Source organism: Mobula birostris, chromosome 10, assembly GCF_030028105.1.
Source record: "Mobula birostris isolate sMobBir1 chromosome 10, sMobBir1.hap1, whole genome shotgun sequence".
Lineage (NCBI taxonomy): Eukaryota > Metazoa > Chordata > Chondrichthyes > Myliobatiformes > Myliobatidae > Mobula > Mobula birostris.
Window position 1 is genome coordinate 32,380,845 of NC_092379.1, and position 23,221 is coordinate 32,404,065.

The 23,221-nt window shown below is 48.3% G+C and overlaps 1 protein-coding gene across 2 annotated transcripts in view; it reads right to left on the reverse strand.

Annotated features, from left to right (window-relative positions):
- Positions 1–23,221, reverse strand: part of LOC140203942 (exocyst complex component 3-like protein 2) — a 67,460-nt gene that overhangs the window by 39,385 nt on the left and 4,854 nt on the right. For both annotated transcript variants that reach the window (XM_072270122.1, XM_072270120.1), the window contains exons 2-3: positions 11,522–12,053; positions 7,385–8,009 (exon numbers count right to left, since the gene is read on the reverse strand). In XM_072270122.1, the coding sequence (XP_072126223.1) occupies positions 7,385–8,009; positions 11,522–12,050 (1,154 nt within the window). In that variant the 5' untranslated portion in view covers positions 12,051–12,053. The remainder of the gene's footprint in view (positions 1–7,384; positions 8,010–11,521; positions 12,054–23,221) is intronic.

Consider the following 23,221-nt stretch of genomic DNA (forward strand, 5'->3'; position numbering starts at 1 on the left):
GAGCATGAGTGTGAGGACACTCCACAGATACGAGTGTGAGTGTGAGAGTGAGGACACTCCACAGCTACGAGTGTGAGTGTGAGTGTGAGGACACTCCACAGATACGAGTGTGAGTGTGAGGGTGAGGACACTCCACGGATACGAGTGTGAGTGTGAGTGTGAGGACACTCCACAGATACGAGTGTGAGCGTGAGTGTGAGGACACTCCACAGATATGAGTGTGAGTGTGAGTGTGAGGACACTCCACAGATACAAGTGTGAGTGTGAGTGTGAAGACACTCCACAGATACGAGCGTGAGTGTGAATGTGAGGACACTCCACAGGTATGAGTGTGAGTGTGAGTGTGAGGACATTCCACGGATACGAGTGTGAGTGTGAGTGTGAGGACACTCCACAGATACGAGTGTGAGCGTGAGTGTGAGGACACTCCACAGATATGAGTGTGAGTGTGAGTGTGAGGACACTCCACAGATACAAGTGTGAGTGTGAGTGTGAAGACACTCCACAGATACGAGCGTGAGTGTGAATGTGAGGACACTCCACAGGTATGAGTGTGAGTGTGAGTGTGAGGACATTCCATGGATACGAGTGTGAGTGTGAGGACACTCCACAGATACGAGCGTGAGTGTGAATGTGAGGACACTCCACGGATACGAGTGTGAGTGTGAGTGTGAGGACACTCCACAGATATGAGTGTGAGCGTGAGTGTGAGGACACTCCACAGATATGAGTGTGAGTGTGAGTGTGAGGACACTCCACAGATACAAGTGTGAGTGTGAGTGTGAGGACACTCCACGGATACGAGTGTGAGTGTGAGGGTGAGGACACTCCACGGATACGAGTGTGAGTGTGAGTGTGAGGATACTCCACAGATACAAGTGTGAGTTTGAGTGTGAGGACACTCCACAGGTACGAGTGTGAGTGTGAGGGTGAGGACACTCCACGGATACGAGTGTGAGTGTGAGGGTGAGGACACTCCACGGATACGAGTGAGTGTGAGTGTGAGGATTCTCCACAGATACGAGAGTGAGCGTAAGTGTGAGGACACTCCACAGATATGAGTGTGAGTGTGAGTGTGAGGACACTCCACAGGTATGAGTGTGAGTGTGAGTGTGAGGACACTCCACAGATACAAGTGTGAGTGTGAGGGTGAGGACGCTTCACGGATACGAGTGTGAGTGTGAGGGTGAGGACACTCCACAGGTACGAGTGTGAATGTGAGGACACTCAACGGATACGAGTGTGAGTGTGAGTGTGAGGACACTCCACAGATATGAGTGTGAGCGTGAGTGTGAGGACACTCCACAGATATGAGTGTGAGTGTGAGTGTGAGGACACTCCACAGATACAAGTGTGAGTGTGAGTGTGAGGACACTCCACAGGTATGAGTGTGAGTGTGAGTGTGAGGACACTCCACAGATACAAGTGTGAGTGTGAGGGTGAGGACACTCCACGGATACAAGTGTGAGTGTGAGGGTGAGGACACTCCACAGATACAAATGTGAGTGTGAGTGTGAGGACAGTCCACAGGTATGAGTGTGAGTGTGAGTGTGAGGACACTCCACAGATGAGTGTGAGTGTGAGAACAGTCCACGGATACGAGTGTGAGTGTGAGTGTGAGGACACTCCACAAGTACGGGTGTGTGTGTGAGTGTGAGGACAGTCCACAGATACGAGCGTGAGTGTGAATGTGAGGACACTCCACAGGTATGAGTGTGAGTGTGAGTGTGAGGACACTCCACAGATACAAGTGTGAGTGTGAGGGTGAGGACGCTCCACGGATACGAGTGTGAGTGTGAGGGTGAGGACACTCCACAGGTACGAGTGTGAATGTGAGGACACTCCACGGATACGAGTGTGAGTGTGAGTGTGAGGACACTCCACAGATATGAGTGTGAGCGTGAGTGTGAGGACACTCCACAGATATGAGTGTGAGTGTGAGTGTGAGGACACTCCACAGATACAAGTGTGAGTGTGAGTGTGAGGACACTCCACAGGTATGAGTGTGAGTGTGAGTGTGAGGACACTCCACAGATACAAGTGTGAGTGTGAGGGTGAGGACACTCCACGGATACGAGTGTGAGTGTGAGGGTGAGGACACTCCACAGATACAAATGTGAGTGTGAGTGTGAGGACAGTCCACAGGTATGAGTGTGAGTGTGAGTGTGAGGACACTCCACAGATGAGTGTGAGTGTGAGTGTGAGAACAGTCCACGGATACGAGTGTGAGTGTGAGTGTGAGGACACTCCACAAGTACGAGTGTGTGTGTGAGTGTGAGGACAGTCCACAGATACGAGCGTGAGTGTGAATGTGAGGACACTCCACAGGTATGAGTGTGAGTGTGAGTGTGAGGACACTCCACGGATACGAGTGTGAGTGTGAGTGTGAGGACACTCCACAGATATGAGTGTGAGCGTGAGTGTGAGGACACTCCACAGATATGAGTGTGAGTGTGAGTGTGAGGACACTCCACAGATACAAGTGTGAGTGTGAGTGTGAGGACACTCCACAGGTATGAGTGTGAGTGTGAGTGTGAGGACACTCCACAGATACAAGTGTGAGTGTGAGGGTGAGGACACTCCACGGATACGAGTGTGAGTGTGAGGGTGAGGACACTCCACAGATACAAATGTGAGTGTGAGTGTGAGGACAGTCCACAGGTATGAGTGTGAGTGTGAGTGTGAGGACACTCCACAGATGAGTGTGAGTGTGAGTGTGAGAACAGTCCACGGATACGAGTGTGAGTGTGAGTGTGAGGACACTCCACAAGTACGAGTGTGTGTGTGAGTGTGAGGACAGTCCACAGATACGAGCGTGAGTGTGAATGTGAGGACACTCCACAGGTATGAGTGTGAGTGTGAGTGTGAGGACATTCCACGGATACGAGTGTGAGTGTGAGGACACTCCACAGATGCGAGCGTGAGTGTGAATGTGAGGACACTCCACGGATATGAGTGTGAGTGTGAGTGTGAGGACACTCCACGGATACGAGCGTGAGTGTGAATGTGAGGACACTCCACAGATACAGGTGACAGTGTGAGTGTGTCAGTCACCTACTGGAACAGCTGGCTTTCTGTTCAGGCAATGACTACCCCCCCTGCACTTCCACTTTCCACCTTCTTATTGGTGTTGGCTTATTATTGTCATATGTACCAAGATACAGTGAAAAGCTTCTCTTGTCTACCGTTTACACAGATCAAATTGTTTCACGGTGCATTAAGCAGAATGAGGTAAAACAGCATCACTGCAGAATGAAGTGTAAAAGAGACTGATGTGCCTATCTGCATTCTGAAATTGTTTTGGCTTGGACTTTCTCAGAGTACCGATGTGATGAAGTGGTCTGTACGGACGGAATGTAAAACAAGTTTTCACTCTACCTCAGTACACAGGTGACAACGATAAACCAGCTTACTATTTTATTTGAGTGGGATTAGGGCACAGCCTCGGCAGCCTCACATTCAGAGTCAGATTCAGGGTCGCTTATTTTCCACATGTACATCAAAGCGTACAGTTTGCACTAACAACCAGCACAGCCTAAACATGTGCTGGGGGAAGCCTGGGGATTACGATCAGTCGTCTCACCGTGTTTCACGTCATACATCTTCTTATAACCTGACATGCGACCACTCAACCCATCAAGTCTCTATAGGCTGTCAGAGTATTTGCATTAATCCCATTCCCCCACTTATACTCAGTAGCCACTTTATTAGTTACATCCTGTACCTAATAAAGTGGGTTCTGCGTGTATGTTCCTGGTCTTCTGCAGCGGCTGCCCATCTACGTCGAGCTTCGATGTGCTGTGTGTTCAGAGATGCTTTTCTGCACACCACTGTTGTAATGCGTGGTTATTTGAGGTCCTGTCACCTTCTGTCAGCTTGAACCAATCTGGCCTTTCTCCCTGACCCCTCTCATTAACGGAGCATTTTCACCCACAGAACTGCCGCTCACTATATGATTTTGTTTTTCACATCATCCTCTGCAAACTCTAGAGACTGTTGTGCTTGAAAATCCCAGCAGATCAGCAGTTTCTGAGATACTCAAACATCCCAGACTGGCACCAACAATCATTCTTCCGTCAAAGTCACTGAGGTCACATTTCATCCCCATTCTGATGCTCTGGTCTGAACAACAACTGAACCTCTTGACCTTGTCTGCATGCTTTTATGCATTGAGTTGCTGCCACATGATTGGCTGATTGGATATTTGCACTAAAGAGCAGGTGTACAGGTGTACCTGATAAAGAAGCCGCTGAGTGTAAACCCAGGTCACCCATTCCCCCTCACTTGCCCATCAACTCCATCCGAATTGCCGCACCATCTACCCACACACGACTGGTGCCAGCTAACCCACCAACCCACTAGTCTATGAGATACAGTGTGCTGGGGGGGGGGTGGGATAAAACTAGAGCAAGAGAGTGGGGGAGGGAAGCCACGTGGTCACAGGGAGAGCATGCAAACCCCACAGAGACAGTACGGAAGTCAGGATTGAGGCCGTGTCTCTGGAGATGTGAGGGAGCAACACCAACTACCTGGCAGGGTGAGCTGCCAGTTGCTCTTTGATGTGGACACACAAGAGGATGCAGATGCTGGAATCCAGAGCAATGAGCAATCTGTTCAATGGGTCAAGCAGCACCCGTGGGAAGAAAGGAACTGTTGATATTTTGGGTAAAAACACTGCACCAGGATTTCTCTAACTTTCAGCTATTTCTTCCCCCTCTTGCTTCTCTCTTCTTCCATTTCCCATTCTGGCCTCTCCTCTTGCTCCCTTTCTCCTCACCTGCCCATCACCACCCTCTGTTACCCCTCCACCTTCCCTTTCTTAGAATCAGAATCATCACCAGCATATGTCGTGAAAAAGTAGTGAGGTAATGTTCATGGGTTCAATATCCTTTCAGAAACCAGATGGCAAAGGGGAAGAAGCTGTTCCTGAATCATTGAGTGTGTGCCTTCAGGCTCCTCTACCTCCTTCCTGATGGTAGCAATGAGAAGAGGACATGCTCTGGGTGATGGGGTCCTTAATGATGGATGCCACCTTTTTGAGGCATCACTCTATGAAGATGTCCTGGTTACTGGGGAGGCTCGTGCCCATGATGGAGCTGACTGAGTTTACAACTCTCTGCAGCTTCTTTCGATTCTGTGTAGTACGCAATTCCCTCCCCCCCCCCACATACCAGATAGTGATGCAGTCAGTTAGAATGCTCTCTATGGTATATGTGTAGAAATTTGTGAGTGTCTTTGGTGACATACCAAATGTCCTCAAACTCCTAATGAAATATGGCCACTGTCGTGCCTTCTTGTAACTATATCAATCTGTTGGACCCGAGAGATCTTCAGAGATGTTGGCAACCAGGAACTTGAAATTGTTCACTCTTTCCACTTTTGATCCCTTATCTTATTCTTTCTGAAGTTCACAGTCAGCTCTTTGGTCTTAGTGACGTTCAGTGCAAGGTTGTTGCTGCGACACCACTCAACTAGCTGATATATCTTGCTCTTGAACACCTTCTCAGTGTCTGAAATTCTGCCAACAATCATCCGTAAATTTATAGATGGCATTAGAGCTGTGCCTAGCCTCACAGTCATGGGTGTAGGGCGGGTAGAGCCATTTCCCATTCTGGCCTCCCCCCTTACCCCCTTTCTCCTTATCTGCCCATCACTGCCCTCTGTTGACCCTCCACGTTTCCTTTCTCAGAATCAGAATTAGGTTAAATATCACCAGCATGTATTGTGAAAAAAGCTAAATCAAATGATTAGTGCAAAAAAAAGTAGAGAGGTAGTGTTCATGGGTTCCAGGGTGCCAGTGTTGATCATCGGCAAGATGGAGATGTTATTTCCAATCCACATAGATTGTGGTCTTCCAGTGAGGAAGTTGAAGATCCAGTTGCAGAGGGAGGTACAGAGGCCCAGATTTTGGAGCTTTTTGATCAGAACTGTAGGAAATTTGTGTTAATACTGAGCTGTAGTCAATAAACAGCAGCTTGATGTAAGTATTAGTATTGTCCAGGTGACCCAAGGCCACATGAAGAACCAATGAGATTGCGTCTGCTTAGACAGACCTATTGTGATATTGTAAATTGCAATAGGCCCAGGTCCTTGCTGAGGCAGGAGATGACTCTAGTCACAACCAGCCTCTCAAAGCAATTCATCACCATAGACATTAGTCATTAAGGCAGCTCACCCAGCTCTTCGTTATCACTGGTATAATTGTCGCCCTTTTGAAGCAGGTGGGAACTTCCAACCGTAGCAATGAGAGATTGAAGATGTCTTTGAACACAGCTGCCAGGTGGTTGGCACAGATTTTCAGAGTCCAACCAGGTACTCCATCAGGGCCTGTCGCCTTGCGGGGGTTCACCCTCTTGGAAGATGATCTGATGTTGGCCTCCGAGTCAGAGATCACCGGGTCACCAGGTGCTGCAGGGATCCTCATAACTGTGGTTTTATTCTGCCTTTCAAATCATGCACAAAAGACATTGAGCTCGTCTGGGAGTGAAACATCTCGGATGTTCATGATGTTACATTTCTCCTTGTAGGAAGCAATGGTCTGCAAACCCTGCCAGAAGTGATGTGCATCCGATTCCAGCTCTAACCTCAACAGGAATTGTTCTTTTGCCCTTGAGGTGGCCCTCTGTAAGTCATACTTGGCCTTCTTGTACAGTCCTGGATCACCAGACTTGAATGCCACAGATCTAGTCAGTGGCAGACTATGAACCTCCTGGCTCATCCAAGACTTTTGAATGGGTGTGTTCTCACAGGCACACACTCACCCGCACAAGCCAGTCAGTGACAACATTGGTATATTCATTCACACTCGAAGATGAATCCCTGAATACAGTCTGATCCAACAACTCAAGGAGACCTGTAAGTGCTCTTGTGCCTCCCTGGTCCATACCTTCAGTCTCTGCCTATACTCAGGAAGCGTGGGTGTGGGATGGGATGGTCCACTCTCCTTTCCAGTCAGATTCTTTCTTCTTCAGCCCTTTACCTCTTCCACCCATCTCCTCCTGTCTTCTCACTTCATCCCCGCCCATCCATCTTGCCCCTCACCTGTCGCCTGCCAGCTTGTACTCCTCCTCCTCCTCTCCACACTTTCTTATTCTGGCTTCTTCCCCTTTCCTTCCCGGTCCTGATGAACGGCCTAAACCCTGAAATGTCGACAGTTCAATTCTCCCACAGATGCTGCCTGACTTGTTATATTATTATTATACTATATTATAATATTATTATGACCCGTGGATTATCCTCCAGAACCCTTCCTCTGAACAGCCGATAGCACAGAATAGGTGAGCTGGATTTCCTGAGAAAGTTGTAAGCATAGTCTGACCCAGAGATACACCCTGCCTCTGATGGGGTACCTGTCTCCCAATGGTCCCTCACAGAGCGAGCTTACCTAAAGTAAAGGCAGTGACACCATTCGAGGAAGACGTAGAGCTCTTGTACTTCCAGGTCCCTCTGTGCCATCTGGGACAGGCAGAAGGACACAGCTTCATGGTAGCTCCTCACATAGACGTTGAAGGCCTCGTACTCCTTTGGGTATCCTGGAGCGATGTTCTTCCGGACTGAGATCAGGTCGGCCACTGTCTGCTCCTTGAGGCTCCTCAAGCGCTGAGCCACAGAAGCCTTCTCCACTGCCTGGCCTGGCGACAGCCTCTCGCTCACTGATGCCTTCACGGCCTCCCTCCACTTCTTCCTCAGCTCCCTGGGCTTCCTGCCCCGCGATGCTTCACCCCCTCCCCCCTCCCGGGCCCTGTCTGCCCTCTCCTCCTGCTCAATTGTGCGTGCCACCTGGCCCAGGTGTGAGGAGTCCTGGGGCTGGGTTAGGCACCCGCTCACAATTCGTCCCAGTTCGCTCTCCAGTTCCTCGTAGAGAAGGGCCACGTCCTTGGCCCTCCTCCCGCTGTCCTTGCCCTCCGGCGTCTGGGGCCCCAGCCACTCGCACTCCTCCTCCAGCTCGATGATGTGCCTGTCTGCTGCAGCTAGCTCCCGCTTCTGGATCAGCTGGAGGATTTCAAGGACTGAGGGAGAAAGCACAGGCAACAGGAAAAGAGGGTATTTCCAAGTCAAAGTAAATTCATCATCGTATGTCTATGCTATCTCGAGACATTGTCTTGCAGGAAAACAAAGAGATAAAATAGAATTGATGATAAAAACGACACATAGATGAACAAGGCCACCCTCTTCCTTCCCCTGTTTCCAATGTGTGTGGGACTTTGAATAAGTTCCCAGTCCCAGTCAGCCTGCAATTATGCCCCTGCAATAGATAACTGTTAGATCAAACACATCTGTCACAAACAATATTGCACTGCAAAGAAATGGGCTCTTTAGTTCACAGCGACTGCATCAACCATAGCTGAACTAAAATGACTTTCCTTGTGCGCCTGTTGGTGGGCCCAAGTGCCCCATGAAAGCCCCTGCCCTGCTAGACAGATATATTAGGGGCATTTTTTAAAACACTCTTAGGTACATGGCTGTAAAATAGGTTAGATTGATCTTAGAGTAGGAGGGAAAGGTTAGATTGACCTTAGAAAAGGAGGGAAAAGTAAGATTGATCTTAGGATAGGTTAAAAGGTCAGCATAACATTGTGGGCTGAAGGGCCTGTACTGGTCTAATGTTCTATAAACAAGGACTGACAAGCAACCAACGTGCAAGACAGACTGCAATACTGAGAATGTGAGGTTGTGCAGTCCTTGAAACTGAGTTTGTAGGTTGTGAAATCAGTGCAGTGTTGTGGTGAGTGAAGTTATCCACCCTGATTCAGCAGCCCGGTGGCTGTAGGGTAGTAATTCTTCCTGAAGCTGGTGGTGTGGGACCTAAGGCCCAGCGGCCGTCGTGGGAAGAGAGCGTGGCCTGGATGGTGGGGTTTCTGATAATGGACGCTGCAGTCTTGTGCCGGCACGCCTTGTGAAGGGGGAGGGGTGGAGGGGTATTCGAGTTTCTATTTGTTTACTATTGTCACATGTAATGATAATAAGCCAATAAAACAGAAGATGGTGGATGGTGGGTGGTGGGTGGCGAAGAGCAGGAGAACAAGCTGACAGGGACCAGGGTTTGATTGTGTGTGTGTGTGTGTCTGTGACCACGTGAATTTATCTGTATTGCTTATCATCCAGACAGATGGAGGCAATAATAAGAAAAACAGAATGTAGAAATACACTCGGAGGCCACTTTATCAGGTACACCCTAATTGCCAAAGGATCTCAGCCTGAAACATTGACTGTACCTCTTCCTATAGATGCTGCCTGGCCTGCTGCACTCACCAGCATTTTTTGTGTGTGTTGCCCGAATTTCCAGCATCTGCAGATTTCCTCGTGTTTGCGAGGTTAAAGGAGAATGGACAGACTGGTTCAAGCTGACAGGAAGCTGACAGTAACTCATGCAAGCATGTTACAACAATGGTGTGCAGAAGAGCATCTCTGAATGCACCGCACGTCAAACCTAGAAGTGGATGGGCTGCAGCAACAGAAGATCACAGCTGGCTCCACTCCTGAACCTGATAAGGTGGCTGCTGGGTATCGTGTCACTGGGCAGAGCAGGGGTAGGTGATGAGATGTGGGGAGACAAAAGGGGGAGTGCTTCGAACGGGTGGTGGATGGTTGGCACAAATTTGGTGGGCCGAGGGCTTCTTTCCGTGTTGTACGACGCTGACTAAGCTACAGCCCCTCTTTCTGCATGTGTTAAGTGGGTCATTCTGCTCACAAGCCACTTAGGTCAGACTGTCGACACGCATTGTTCTACCCTGCTCTTTCACAAGTTCCAAGTACTGAACAAACCTCGTAAATCAAGAGGTCAGTGACCAGCAGAATGCTTTTGTAAAGTGTTGCAAAGTACTGCTTTAAAGCTGGCCTTTATGCACTGCTGATTTGAATGTTTCCACCACTGGTCACCGTGCCTACAACAGATCCATGGAAAAAAACAAAAACAACAGGAATTCTGCAGATGCTGGAAATTCAGGCAACACACATCAAAGTTGCTGGTGAACGCAGCAGGCCAGGCAGCATCTCTAGGAAGAGGTGCAGTCGACGTTTCAGGCCGAGACCCTTCGTCAGGACTAACTGAAGGAAGAGTGAGTAAGGGATTTGAAAGTTGGAGGGGGAGGGGGAGGGGGAGATCCAAAATCATGGAAAATTCTGGTCTCCATCTTCCTCTCCCTCTCCCTCTCCTCCTCTTCTTGTCCCTCCTCTCTCTTCCTCTCCTCTCCTCCTCTATCTTCCCTCTCTCCCCTTCCCTCTCTGACTTTTCCTTCAAAAAGCTCCAAGACAACTTTGACCAAGTCTTTGATCATATATATCTTCAGTATTTGTAGATGAATGACTGTGTCTCTACAATATCTACAGTAAATCTGAGGAACTGAGCAGAGGCACCCGCAGTGCTGTTGTTCTCTCTCCACAGACTTTGGCCACTGTGCTGAACACTTGCAGCATTTTGTTTGCATTTTCAGATTTCCAGTAAGTGATCTTTGATCTGTGCTTTTCCATAACAGCAACCTTCTGCTTTTGCTAATGTTTCATCTTGCAGCAGAAGTCTAACATTGTTATTTTCCTACAAGGGCAGGAATGCACTGTCCGATTAAAAAAAAAACTTCCTCCCCTCTGTGCAACTCTCTCTCCTTACTGAATTTGCCAACTTGGTGAGGATACATTGGTCATAAGGAACATAGGGTCCATAACGTGATGTTGACTCTTCAACCTACCATGCTGTTAGGTACCCATTGACACTAATCCTATATTTTCCTCCCCATATTCCCATCAACTCCCCTCCCCAGATTCCACTCCCCTACACACATAGAGCATGGTACAGCACAGTATGGGCCCTTGGACCCATGATGTTGAGTCAACCTTTTAATCTACTCTAATGTCAATCTAACGCTTCCCTCCCATTTGACCCTCGATTTTTCTTACATCCATGCGTCTAAGAATCTTTTAAATCTCCCTAATTGGCCTCTACTACCACCCCTGGCAGTTACAGTTCTCTGTGTAAGAGACCTACCTCTGCATCCCTCCTATACGTTTCTCCAATCAATCACCTTAAAATTATGCCCCCTTGAGTTAGCTATTTGTGCCCTGGGGAATATGCTCTGGCTGCCTGGTCTTATCATCTTGTGCACCTCTACCACATCACCTCTCATCCTCCTTTGCTCCAAAGAGAAAAGCCTTAGCTCACTCAACCTTTCCTCTTAAGACACATCCAATAACCCTGCATTTTTCTATTATCCGTGCACTTATCCACAGGTCTCGTAAATGTCTCAAATGTAAAAGCCTCTACCACCAGCTCCAGCTGAGCATTCCAGACACTTACTGTGACTGTGTGAAAAAAACCTGCCTCTGACATCTCCCTGAAACTCTCCTCCTTTCACCTTAAAGAATGCCCTCTGGTATTAGCCATTGCCAGTCCTGGGGAAAGGTGCTAGCTGTCTTCTCTGCCTATGCCTTTTATAAGCTTATAATTGTATGTCTAGTTTGTCATGAATAAATACAAATAAAATGTCTTTATCAGAATTTTTAAAAAATTAAAATAAAATGCCCCTACCTGAGAGAGGCTCATGTGCTTTGGCCGCCTCTTCAGCAGTTTTCTGGGCTGCTGACTTCTCCTGTCCAGTCTCTGCTCTCCCCTTGCCCTGCTTCAGGAAAGGCATCCTCTGCCTGTCCTCTGGTTCCGCTTTTCCCAGCCTGCTGTTTGGCGATGCGAAGAGGCCCTTCTTCTCCCCGCCCTTCTCCTCTGCCAGAGATTTCCCCTTCTTCTCCTTTGGTAATATCTTCCGCAGAAGTGATCCATACTTCTCATCGTTCTTCTTTGGCGTGAGCCCATTGCTCGAGTGCAGGGTCCCGTTGGAACCTCCCGTGTGCTGTCCTTCCTCCTCCTCCTCCTCACTGAAGGGATTCTTCTCCAACTCCAAGTCTTCTGCAAAAGGATTCAATTTCTCGCTCGGATCATCCTCAAAAGGATTGGACCCACCACTCATCCTTCTGCCCAATATCAACTCCTTCTGCAGCTTCACTGTCCCCCCGTGTAGCTTTGTGGGGCTGAGCCTCAGCAAGTTGCTCTTCAAAACTGGCATCTCCTGCACACAAAAGGAGAGATGGTTTCATTACACTACCCCACGGGCAACACTGCAACACCAGTTTGATCCCAGCCTCGGGTAATGTCTGCGTGGAGAGTTACATATTCTCCCTGTGCAGCTGTGACTTCCCACCTGAAGACACACATGGTCGAGCTGCAGGCTCACAGTTCCTGGGACCCGGCTCGATCCTGGCCTCGGGAGCTGCTATCTATATAGGACTTGCACATCCTTACTGTGATCCTGTGGGTTTCCTACGTGAAGACCCACATGGTTGACCAGGGCTCGATCCCAGCTTCTGGAAGTGGTGTCTACACTGGAGTTTCACGTTCTCTCTGTGACCCTTCGGGGAGAGCTCCAGTTTCCGTCCACATTCCAACGGCATGTGGGGTGGCAGTGTAACAGTGTAAGTGTCTAGGTGAGGGGTGGAACTTAGGGGGAGCTGACGAGAATAAAATGGTGGCTGACGATTAGCATAGGCTTGATGGGCTGAAGGGCCTATCTTGCTATGACTCTCCTCTTTCATACTGTGCTCACCTGAACCTCCTATTGATCCAGTTATACATCACTCATTGATTTACAATGTCCCTCACCTGGACCCACCTTCCCCCCTCACCTGCCAGCTTGTAGGCCTTCCCTTCCCTTTCCAGTGCTGATGAAAGGTGTTGGCCCAAAAGATTAACTATTTATTCCCCTCCATGAATGCTGCCTGACCTCCTGAGTTCCTTCAGCATTTTGTGTCTGTTGCTCTGGGCTAACAGCATCTGCCGGTTCTTTTGTGCTTGTGATCTACAATGTTTTGTTTTGGAAGCACGTCCATCCTAATATCCCTTAACTTTGTCTACGTGTCTCTCCATACCATCGCCCCAACTCTCTGGCACTGGTCCCTCTGATCCTCAGCTTCTGTGCATTCCTCATCTCAATTACCAAGCCAGGCCTTCAACTATCTGAGTCCTGAGTGTTGGAATACCCTCTCTAAACTCATGGCTCCATAAAGCAGGTCTCTTCCACTGATATTTTCTTCAGGATCACTGCCAGATCTTCTTATGCTTTTACCGCATAGAACAAGGCCATTTAGCCTACTGACTCTATGCCAACTTGTCAAAGCAATCTCGTTCATCTGATTCAACCACTTATTTTCCCCTGACCCCCTCTTGTACCCACGACAGGACAGCGTAATGCTTTACATTGCCAACTCTACGATTGGAGTTCAAATCCTGCTGCTGTCTGCAAAGAATTTGTATGTTCTCCTCCGGATAACAAACATTTCATTCTCCTTTAGTGCTGCAGAACGACAATGAATGAGTATACATTCTCCCTGAGGGTTTCCTCCAGGTGCTCTGGATTCCTCCCACGTTCCAAACACACAGGTTAGAGTTCGCGAGCTGTGGGCACGCCAGGTCGACGCTGGAAGCACAGTGACACTTGCACATCCTCGGATTGTGTTGGTTACTGATGCAAACGACGCACTTCGAAGTTTCGAGCTCCATGGGACAAACAAGCTAATCTTCTTCTCTGATTCTCCTGTCATTCACTGACACCTGGGGAAATGAACCCTGCTGATCCACATGAATCTGGGAAATCGGAGACCCTGGGGGTGGGGAACCAACTCAGTCAGTACGAACTCCACTCCACACAGAGACAGTGTCAGAGGTCAGGACAATGGAGCTGCAAGAAACCCTGACAAACGCACTGGGAATTTTTTTTTGACAGTAAGGGCATTTTGTAAATGAATTTGTGTTAGCGACGTCACCCACGTACAAGGTGGGCTGGGTGAGGGATGGTGGCTTGCGGGATCACAATTTTGGAGAATGGATGAACTAAAGGGTCTTGAATTGGGAGCAAAGTAACACAATCTCCTGGCTCGTCTGAACTGAACACCTGAAGAAGCTGAAACCATCCACGATTTCCAGCTCTCTGCTGAAACCACCACCTTTTCCTGCGACAGGGAAAGAACTCGTGCAAAACTGAGTGAAATTATCATCTCCTGCCCCTGACCTTTTGCTAAAGTGTTCTGCTCTTTCCAGAACCTGGCAACAGGTTAATATTTTTTCACGTGTTATATGGCATTGGGGTGTATGGGGTGTCTAGGGAGGGGTAGTACCTCTGGTGGGGGGCCTGCTGTGCCCTTTTTCAGGGCAGCTCGTCACCTGTGGCTCCAGGTAGCTGTAGCACGTGCAGCGGCCACACCCCGGTAAACTGTCTCGGCAGACAGGCCAAACCAGGTGAGGGTAGCTGATGGGTCTTTGACCCTCAGTGAGGTAGGGGATCTGTTTAGCCCAGCATGTGAAGTCTGGCCCTGGCAGACTGAGCGGAGGAGACTGATTAATGGTCCAACGGTCAAGAAGGCAGGCCCAGCAGGCGTTGTGGAGCGCTAAGAGCACAACAAGAAACTTTGACGTCCTGGTCCTCCACTGCAGCAGGAGAGGTCTCCAGCCGTAACGGTTGTCCGTGCCACTGGATCAAGGTCTCTTCAGCCGAGAGAGTGGGATTGCCCCCGTGCAACGGCTCTTCCACTTCAAACTCCATCACACACAGGTTTCTGCACGACAGCGTGTCTTCTTCGAATCCAAAGGACTACTACCACATACAGTATTATGTGCTGTACATAACTGTGGGCTTATCCCGTGTGTTGGGCACGTGGCCAAGTGGTTAAGGCGTTCGTCTAGTGATTTGAAGGTCACCAGTTCGAGCCTCAGCTGTGGCAGTGTGTTTTGTGTCCTTGAGCAAGGCATTTAACCACACATTGCTCTAGTGTCTGTGCAAGGAGTGGTGCCCCACACAGACCTCCAATCAGCACCTCGTAAGGCATGAAAATGCCCGACACGGGCCTCTCATGGTCTGAGTCGATGTTCCCCTATCCACCCAAGTACCAATTGCAAAAATGGGAGATTATTATGTGAACATTGTTAAAGTCAAGGTAAAACTTATTTTCAAAGTACGTGATGTTACTTTATACTAGCTTGGGATTCATTTTCTTGCAGGTATTTATGGGAAATAAAGGAATATAATAGAATTTACAAAAAAACTACACATAAATAAAGACTGACAGAAAACCCATGTTCAAAAGAAGACAAATACTGCAAATATTGTAAATTTGAAAACACTGAGAACATGAGTTGTAAAGCGTACTTGAAAGTGAGCCTGTGTGTTGTGGAATCAGTACAGAGATGGGCTAAGTGTAACAGCCTGCTGAGTAGGCATCTGGGAAAATGCAAGGTGACTAAACCAGAGGGGTTGAACTATGAGAAGAGTTTGGACAAACATGAGCTATTTTCTCTGGAGTGTCAGATGCTGAGGTGTTAATAAAATTATGAAAGGCACAGTTAGGCTGGACAGAATCCTTTTCCTAGGGTAGAAATGTCAAACACCAGAGTACATGCAGAGTAGGAAAGTTTAAGGGAGAAGCTGGACAACTTTTTTACACAGTGTGATAGGTGCATGGTTGTCAGGGGTGGTGGTGGGAGCAGATGTGATTGTGGCATTTAAGGGGCTTTTCGACAGACTCAGATTCAGATGAATTTACTTATCACATGGACATCAAACACAGTGAAAAATGTCATTTGCTTTAACAACCAACACAAAAAGATGTGTTGGGAGCAGCCCACAAATGTCACCACACAAACAACAGCAAAGTAGGTCACATTCCTCCCACCCACGCACAACAGTATACACTCTCTCTCTCACACACACATATATACAATCTCTCTCTCTCACTCTCTCATTCTCTCACACACACATATATACACACACTCTCTCTCACCCTCTGTCTCACTCTCTCACACACACTCTCACACACACATATACACTCTCTCTCATTCTCACTCTCTCTCACAAACACTCAATCTTACAAATAACATTGAGCACACGAGTTGTAAAGTTCTTGAAAGTGAATCCACACGTTGTGGAATCAGTTCAGAGCTGAGGTGAGTGAAGTTAACCACACTGGTTCAGGATCCTGATGGTTGAAGGGTAAAACTGTTCCTGAACCTGGTAGTAAGGGACAGTAGACAATAGACAATAGGTGCAGGAGTAGGCCATTCGGCCCTTTGAGCCAGCACTGCCATTCACTGTGATCATCCACAATCAGTATCCTGTTCTTGCCTTCTCCCCATATCCCCTGATTCCGCTATCTTTAAGAGCTCTATCTAACTCTTTCTTGAAAGAATCTGGAGAATTGGCCTCCACTGTCTTCTGAGGCAGAGCATTCCACAGAACCGCAACCCTGAGGTTCCTGTACCTCCTACCTGATGGTAGTAGTGAGAAGTGAGAATGGCAGAGAGAGAGAGAGAGAGAGAGAGAGACAGAAGAGGGGGGAGGGAGGGGTGGGCAAGAAGGTTATTGCAAGACATTCAGATTGCCGTGCATTCCACCTCTGGCATCCCAGATGGCTGAAGGAGCAGGAAGGCTGAGGTATTCATTGCATGTTGGAGGAAAAGAGATCTGATTGTGAGATCGATTTCTCACTATCTCATCTCTTTTCCTCCAAATATTTGCCCCTGAATCTGCAACTTGCCCCAGTCCCACATCTTACAAATTCAGGAAATGCAGCTTGGGTGATCAGCGGCGATACTCGAAGGGTGGTGCGATCTTGGCTCTTGGTGTTTCAAAAGCTCCCCGTTGAAAGCACCTGAATACAACCTGCATATTCCAGTGACTTCTGGCTGCAACATTCACCCTGTTTATTCAGGTCTGGTTTGGCTAAACCGGTTTGTCAGTTATCTGTGGACACATGATTTCCTAGCAAACCATCTCCACAAAGAGATCGAAAGCATCATCTGCTTTAAACAGGTTGGCGGCTGTCTGGGAAATCACGTGACTGGAAAGAAAGACTGCTTTCGCTATGGGATCAAATTTCTGATCTTGCTGCCATATTTACATCCACCTTAAAGGCACAGAGACACCTGGCTTGAAATGATGACTGTTTTCTTAAAGCGATTAGAGTTTTAGAGTCATAGAACATTACAAAACAGAAAGAAGCCTCTTTCTGTACGTATTTCTCCATCAAATCTCTCTTCATTCTCCTGCACTCCTATACTATATATAGTCTTAATCTATTCAACGTTTTCCTACAACTCAGTCCTTGTTAAATTTTCTCTGCACTCTTTCAACCTTATTTATATCTTTTCTGTAGGTAGGTGACCAGAACTGCACACAATGCTCCAAATTAGCCCTCAACAACTTCTTATACAACTTCAACGTAACACCCAACTCCTGTACTCAGCACTTTGATTTATGAAGGTCAACAGTGTCAAAAGCTCTCTTTATGATCCTATCCACCTGTGACACCACTTTCAAGGAAGTACGGACCTGTATTCCCAGATCCATCTGTTCTACCACAATCCACAGTGCCCTACTGTTCACTGTGTAAGAGCTGCCCTGGTTTGTCCTCCCAAATACAACACCTCACACTAGATTCTAGCTTCTCAAGGGGACATTAACTTTACATTCACACATATGGGACACAGGGACATTACCTTTACAATCACACCTATGGGACACGGAGACGTAGCTTACTGTGCCTGATTCTGTACTTCTCCATTATGTTCAGTTTTCTCTTGTCCTGTATTACTTTCTTTCTTTCACACCACCTTTGTTTTCTCTCCCTGTCCTGTCCCACTAATATCCAACTTCCTATAGATGTACGGCGGACAGCGTTCCGACTGGTCGCTCCGTTTTTTATGGAGGCTCCACTGCACAGGATTGCAAGAGGCTGCAGAGGGCTGTGGACTCAGGCTGCCCCATCACGGGCACAGTCCTCCCCTTCATTGAGGGCATCTTCAAAAGGCAGCGACCTAAGAAGACGGCATATATCATGAAGGACCTCTTCTCATTACTACCATCGGGGTGGAGGTATAGGAGCCTGAAGGCACACACTCAATATTTCAGGGAGAGGTTCTTCCACTCCGCCGTCAGATTTCTGAACGGTGTCTGAACTGACGAACAGCACCTCAATACTCCTCTTTCGCACTATTGATTGATTGATTTATTTATTTATGCATTTCAATGTCCTGCTGCCACAAAACCGCACATTTCACAATCTGTGCCAGTGATAATACGCCTGATTCTGAATTATCTTGTTCTCTGACCCCCTTCCTCCTCCTGCAAATCCCTCGATATCTCCCTCGACTGCATACAGTTAATTTCATACCACATAAAGCAGTACAAGGGCAGACCCTACGGCGCAAAATGTCTGCTCCAAGTGAAACTAATGACGAGGTTGCCACCCCTCATTTCTTCATTTATTTAAATCCCACTTTCATCTCTACTTTCACCAACACCCCTGGTAGCACGTTGCAGAGTGAAAAAAACTTTCCTCCTTAAAATTTTTCCCCTCTCACCTTAACATTTATACCCTGGGTCACTGTCCCTATCAATGCCTCTTGTCATTTTATGAACATCACTCCTCAGTGTTCAGCTCCAGAGAAAACAATCCTTGTTTTCCCAACCCCACTGAACTAAGCTTTAACCCCTTCCAAACCGAATACGGGAAGAGGAAGCAGAGAGGCCCCCAGTTAAAGGGATTGAGACAACTGAAGTGAGAGAAGGAGGTAGGTTAGAGTCAAGGAGAGTGCAGGAGACTCACTGTGAACGAGAGTGCGATAGAACTTGAGAGAGAGAGAAGCAGGAGAGAAGAAGAGAAAGAAGGAGAGAGAAAGAAAGAGAAAGACAGGGAGAGATGGGGAAACTCTGAGACAGAAAGAGAGAGAGTGAGAGTAACAGGAGAGAAAAAAACAGAAGGAAGAGAGAAAAACAGGAAGGTGGCTCAGTACACTCAGGACACTCTGTACACTCAGGACACTCAGTACACTCAGGACACTCAGTACATCCAGGACACTCAGGACACTCAGTACACTCAGGACACCCAGGACACTCAGGACACCCAGGACACTCAGTACACCCAGGACACCCAGGACAGCCAGGACACAGGACATCCAGGACACTCAGTACACTCAGAACACTCAGGACACGCAGTACACTCTGTAGACTCAGGACACTCTGTACGCTCAGAACACTCAGGACACTCAGTACACCCAGGACACTCAGAACACTCAGGACACTCAGGACACTCAGGGCACTCAGAACACTCAGGACACTCAGGACACTCAGAACACTCAGGACACTCAGGACACTCAGGACACTCTGTGCACTCAGGACACTCAGTACAGCCAGGACACTCTGTACACTCAGAACACTCAGGACACTCTGTACACTCAGGACACTCAGTACACCCAGGACACTCAGAACACTCAGGACACTCAGTACACTCAGGACACTCTGTACACTCAGTACACCCAGGACACTCAGGACACTCTGTACACTCAGGACACCCAGGACACCCAGGACACTCAGGACACTCAGGACACCCAGGACACTCAGTACACCCTGGACACTCAGGACACTCAGGACACTCTGTACACTCAGGACACTCAGTACAGCCACGACACTCTGTACACTCAGGACACCCAGAACACTCAGGACACTCAGTACAGCCAGGACACTCAGTACACCCTGGACACTCAGGACACCCAGGACACTCAGGACACTCAGGAGCAGCACAGTGGCGTAGCTAGCAAAGCCGCCACGTTACAACTTCAGCAACCTGCATTCAATCCTGACCAGCGGATGCTTCCCAAAGATGTGAGGTGTGGTCTACATAGAAACATACATAGAAAATAGGTGCAGGAGTAGGCCATTCGGCCCTTCGAGCCTGCACCACCATTTATTATGATCATGGCTGATCATCCAACTCAGAACCCCGCCCCAGCCTTCCCTCCATACCCCCTGACCCCCGTAGCCACAAGGGCCATATCTAACTCTCTCTTAAATATAGCCAATGTACTGGCTTCAACTGTTTCCTGTGGCAGAGAATTCCACAGATTCACCACTCTCTGTGTGAAGAAGTTTTTCCTAATCTCGGTCCTAAAAGGCTTCCCCTCTATCCTCAAACTGTGACCCCTCGTTCTGGACTTCCCCAACATCGGGAACAATCTTCCTGCATCTAGCCTGTCCAATCCCTTTAGGATCTTATACGTTTCAATCAGATCCCCCCTCAATCTTCTAAACCTCCCCTTTTCCTAATCGGCCACCATTCAGATAATAATCTGTTTTCCTATTTTTGCCACCAAAGTGGATAACTTCACATTTATCCACATTAAATTGCATCTGCCATGAATTTGCCCACTCACCCAACCTATCTGTGGGTTAATCACTGCTGTAAATTGCCCCTACTGTGTGGGGTAGATCTGGGGGAGTTAACAGGAATGTGGGGAGAGAGTAGAGGGAGAATTTGTGGGAAATGAGGTAATTATGTGAGTCTGCATCGACAAGAGACCAAGGTACTTTCTTCCTATGCTGATATTTACCAAATAATTCAGTTTTTACTCATTACCTGAAATGGGAATAAAGGTGAAGTCACCTTACCTGCTCTGCGACTTCCATTGTGTGCTCTGAGCTTTAATCAGCGAGTGATTTCACTTCCCTTTGGCCAAACCAAAAGGGAAACTCCCTGTGGAATTTGACCTCTAATAGTGCATGTCAAAGACACAGGTGCAAAAACTATCTGTCCTTGTGTGTGTGTGTGTGTGTGTACGTGCGTGCATGTGTGTGTGCACGTATGTGTGTACGCGTGTGCATGTGTGTGTGTTTGTGTGCACATGCATGTCAGTATATGAGCATGTGTGGTGTGTGTGTATGTGTTTGTGAGCATGTGTGTGTGTATGTGTGTAGAAACATAGAAACATAGAAAATAGGTACAGGAGTAGGCCATTCGGCCCTTCAAGCCTGCACCGCCATTCAGTATGATTATGGCTAATCATCCAACTCAGAACCCTGAACCTGCCTTCCTTCCATACCCCCTGATCCCCGTAGCCACAAGGGCCATATCTAACTCCCTCTTAAATATAGTCAATGAACTGGCCTCAACTGTTTCCTGTGGCAGAGAATTCCACAGATTCACCACTCTCAGTGTGAAGAAGTTTTTCGTCATCTGGGTTCTAAGAGGCTTCCCCTTTATCCTTAACCAACACACATCAAAGTTGCTGGTGAACGCAGCAGGCCAGGCAGCATCTCTAGGAAGAGGTACATTTCCTAGAGATGTTGCCTGGCCTGCTGCGTTCACCAGCAAATTTGATGTGTGTTGCTTGAATTTCCAGCATCTGCAGAATTCCTCGTGTTTACCCCTTTATCCTTAAACTGTGACCCCTCGTTCTAGACTTCCCCAACATCGGGAACAATCTTCCTGCATTTAGCCTGTCCAATCCCTTTAGAATCTTATATGTTTCAATTAGGTCCCCCCTCAATCTTCTAAATTCCAGCGAGTATAAGCTTAGTCGATCCAGTCTTTCATCATATGAAAGTCCAGTCATCCCAGGAATCAATCTGGTGAACCTTCTTTGTACTCCCTCTATGGCAAGAATGTCTTTCCTCAGATTAGGGGACCAAAACTGCACACAATACTCCAGGTGTGGTCTCACCAAGGCCTTGTACGACTGCAGTAGTACCTCCCTGCTCCTGTACTCGAATCCTCTTGCTATGAATGCCAGCATACCATTCGCCTTTTTCACCGCCTGCTGTACCTGCATGCCCACTTTCAATGACTGGTGTATAATGACACCCAGGTCTCATTGCACCTCCCCTTTTCCTAATCGGCCACCATTCAGATAATAATCTGTTTTCCTGTTCTTGCCACCAAAGTGGATAACCTCACATTTATCCACATTAAATTGCATCTGCCATGAATTTGCCCACTCACCTAACCTATCCAAGTCACCCTGCACCATCCTAGCATCCTCCTCACAGCTAACACTGCCGCCCAGCTTCGTGTCATCCGCAAGCTTGGAGATGCTGCATTTAATTCCCTCGTCTAAGTCATTAATATATATTGTAAACAACTGGGGTCCCAGCACTGAGCCTTGCGGTACCCCACCAGAGTGCATCACTGATTACATCAACCTCTGTGTGGACTGCAATGTTCCGACAAGAACTGTCCTTTGTTATTCAAATAACAAGCCATGGGTAAAAAGAGGGCGTTCAGAGACAGAAATAGGGAGGAGCTGAGGGCAATACAGAGGGACCTGAAAGCCAGGATCAGGGAGGCTAAAGACAGGTACAGGAGGAAGCTTGAGTGGAAACTCCAGCAGAACAACATGAGAGAGGTCTGGAGGGGGATGAGGACCATCACTGGGTTCCGGCAAACTAGCAACAGAGGAGCTGAAGGCAGTGTGGACAGGGCCAACGAACTTAACCTGTTCTTTAACAGATTTGACAGTGTGGCCCCTGCCCATCCCCCACATGAGCCATCTGTTGTCAGCCCCCAACCAACACATGTTCCACTCTCCCCTCCTACCCCTCCTCACAGTCCCCCACCCTGCTCTCATGACTATACCCCTTCCCCACAGGAAACCACCACGGTGGGCTTCACAGCTGAACAGGTGAGAAGACAGCTGAAACGTCTCAACCCAAGCAAGGCTGAAGGACTGGATGGTGTCAGTACCAGGGTGATCAAAGCCTGTGCCCCTCAGCTATGTGGAGTATTTCGCCATGTCTTCAACCTGAGCCTGAGGCTCCGGAGGGTTCCTGTACTGTGAAAGACGTCCTGCCTCGTCCCTGTGCCGAAGACGCCACGCCCCAGTGGCCTCAATGACTACAGACCAGTGGCATTGACCTCCCACATCATGAAGACCCTGGAGAGACTTGTTCTGGAGCTGCTCCAGCCTATGATCAGGCCACACTTAGATCCCCTCCAGTTCGCCTACCAGCCCCGACTAGGAGTTGAGGATGCCATCGTCTACCTGCTGAACCATGTCTACGCCCACCTGGACAAGCCAGCGAGCACTGTGAGGGTCATGTTTTTTGACTTCTCCAGTGCGTTCAACACCATCTGTCCTGCTCTGCTGGGGGAAGAAGCTGACAGCGATGCAGGTGGATGCTTTCCTGGTGTCATGGATTCTTGATTACCTGACTGGCAGAACACAGTACGTGTGCTTGCAACACTGTGTGTCCGACAGAGTGATCAGCAGCACTGGGGCTCCACAGGGGACTGTCTTGTCTCCCTTTCTCTTCACCATTTACACCTTGGACTTCAACTACTGCACAGAGTCTTGTCATCTTCAGAGGTTTTCTGATGACTCTGCCATAGTTGGATGCATCAGCAGGGGAGATGAGGCTGA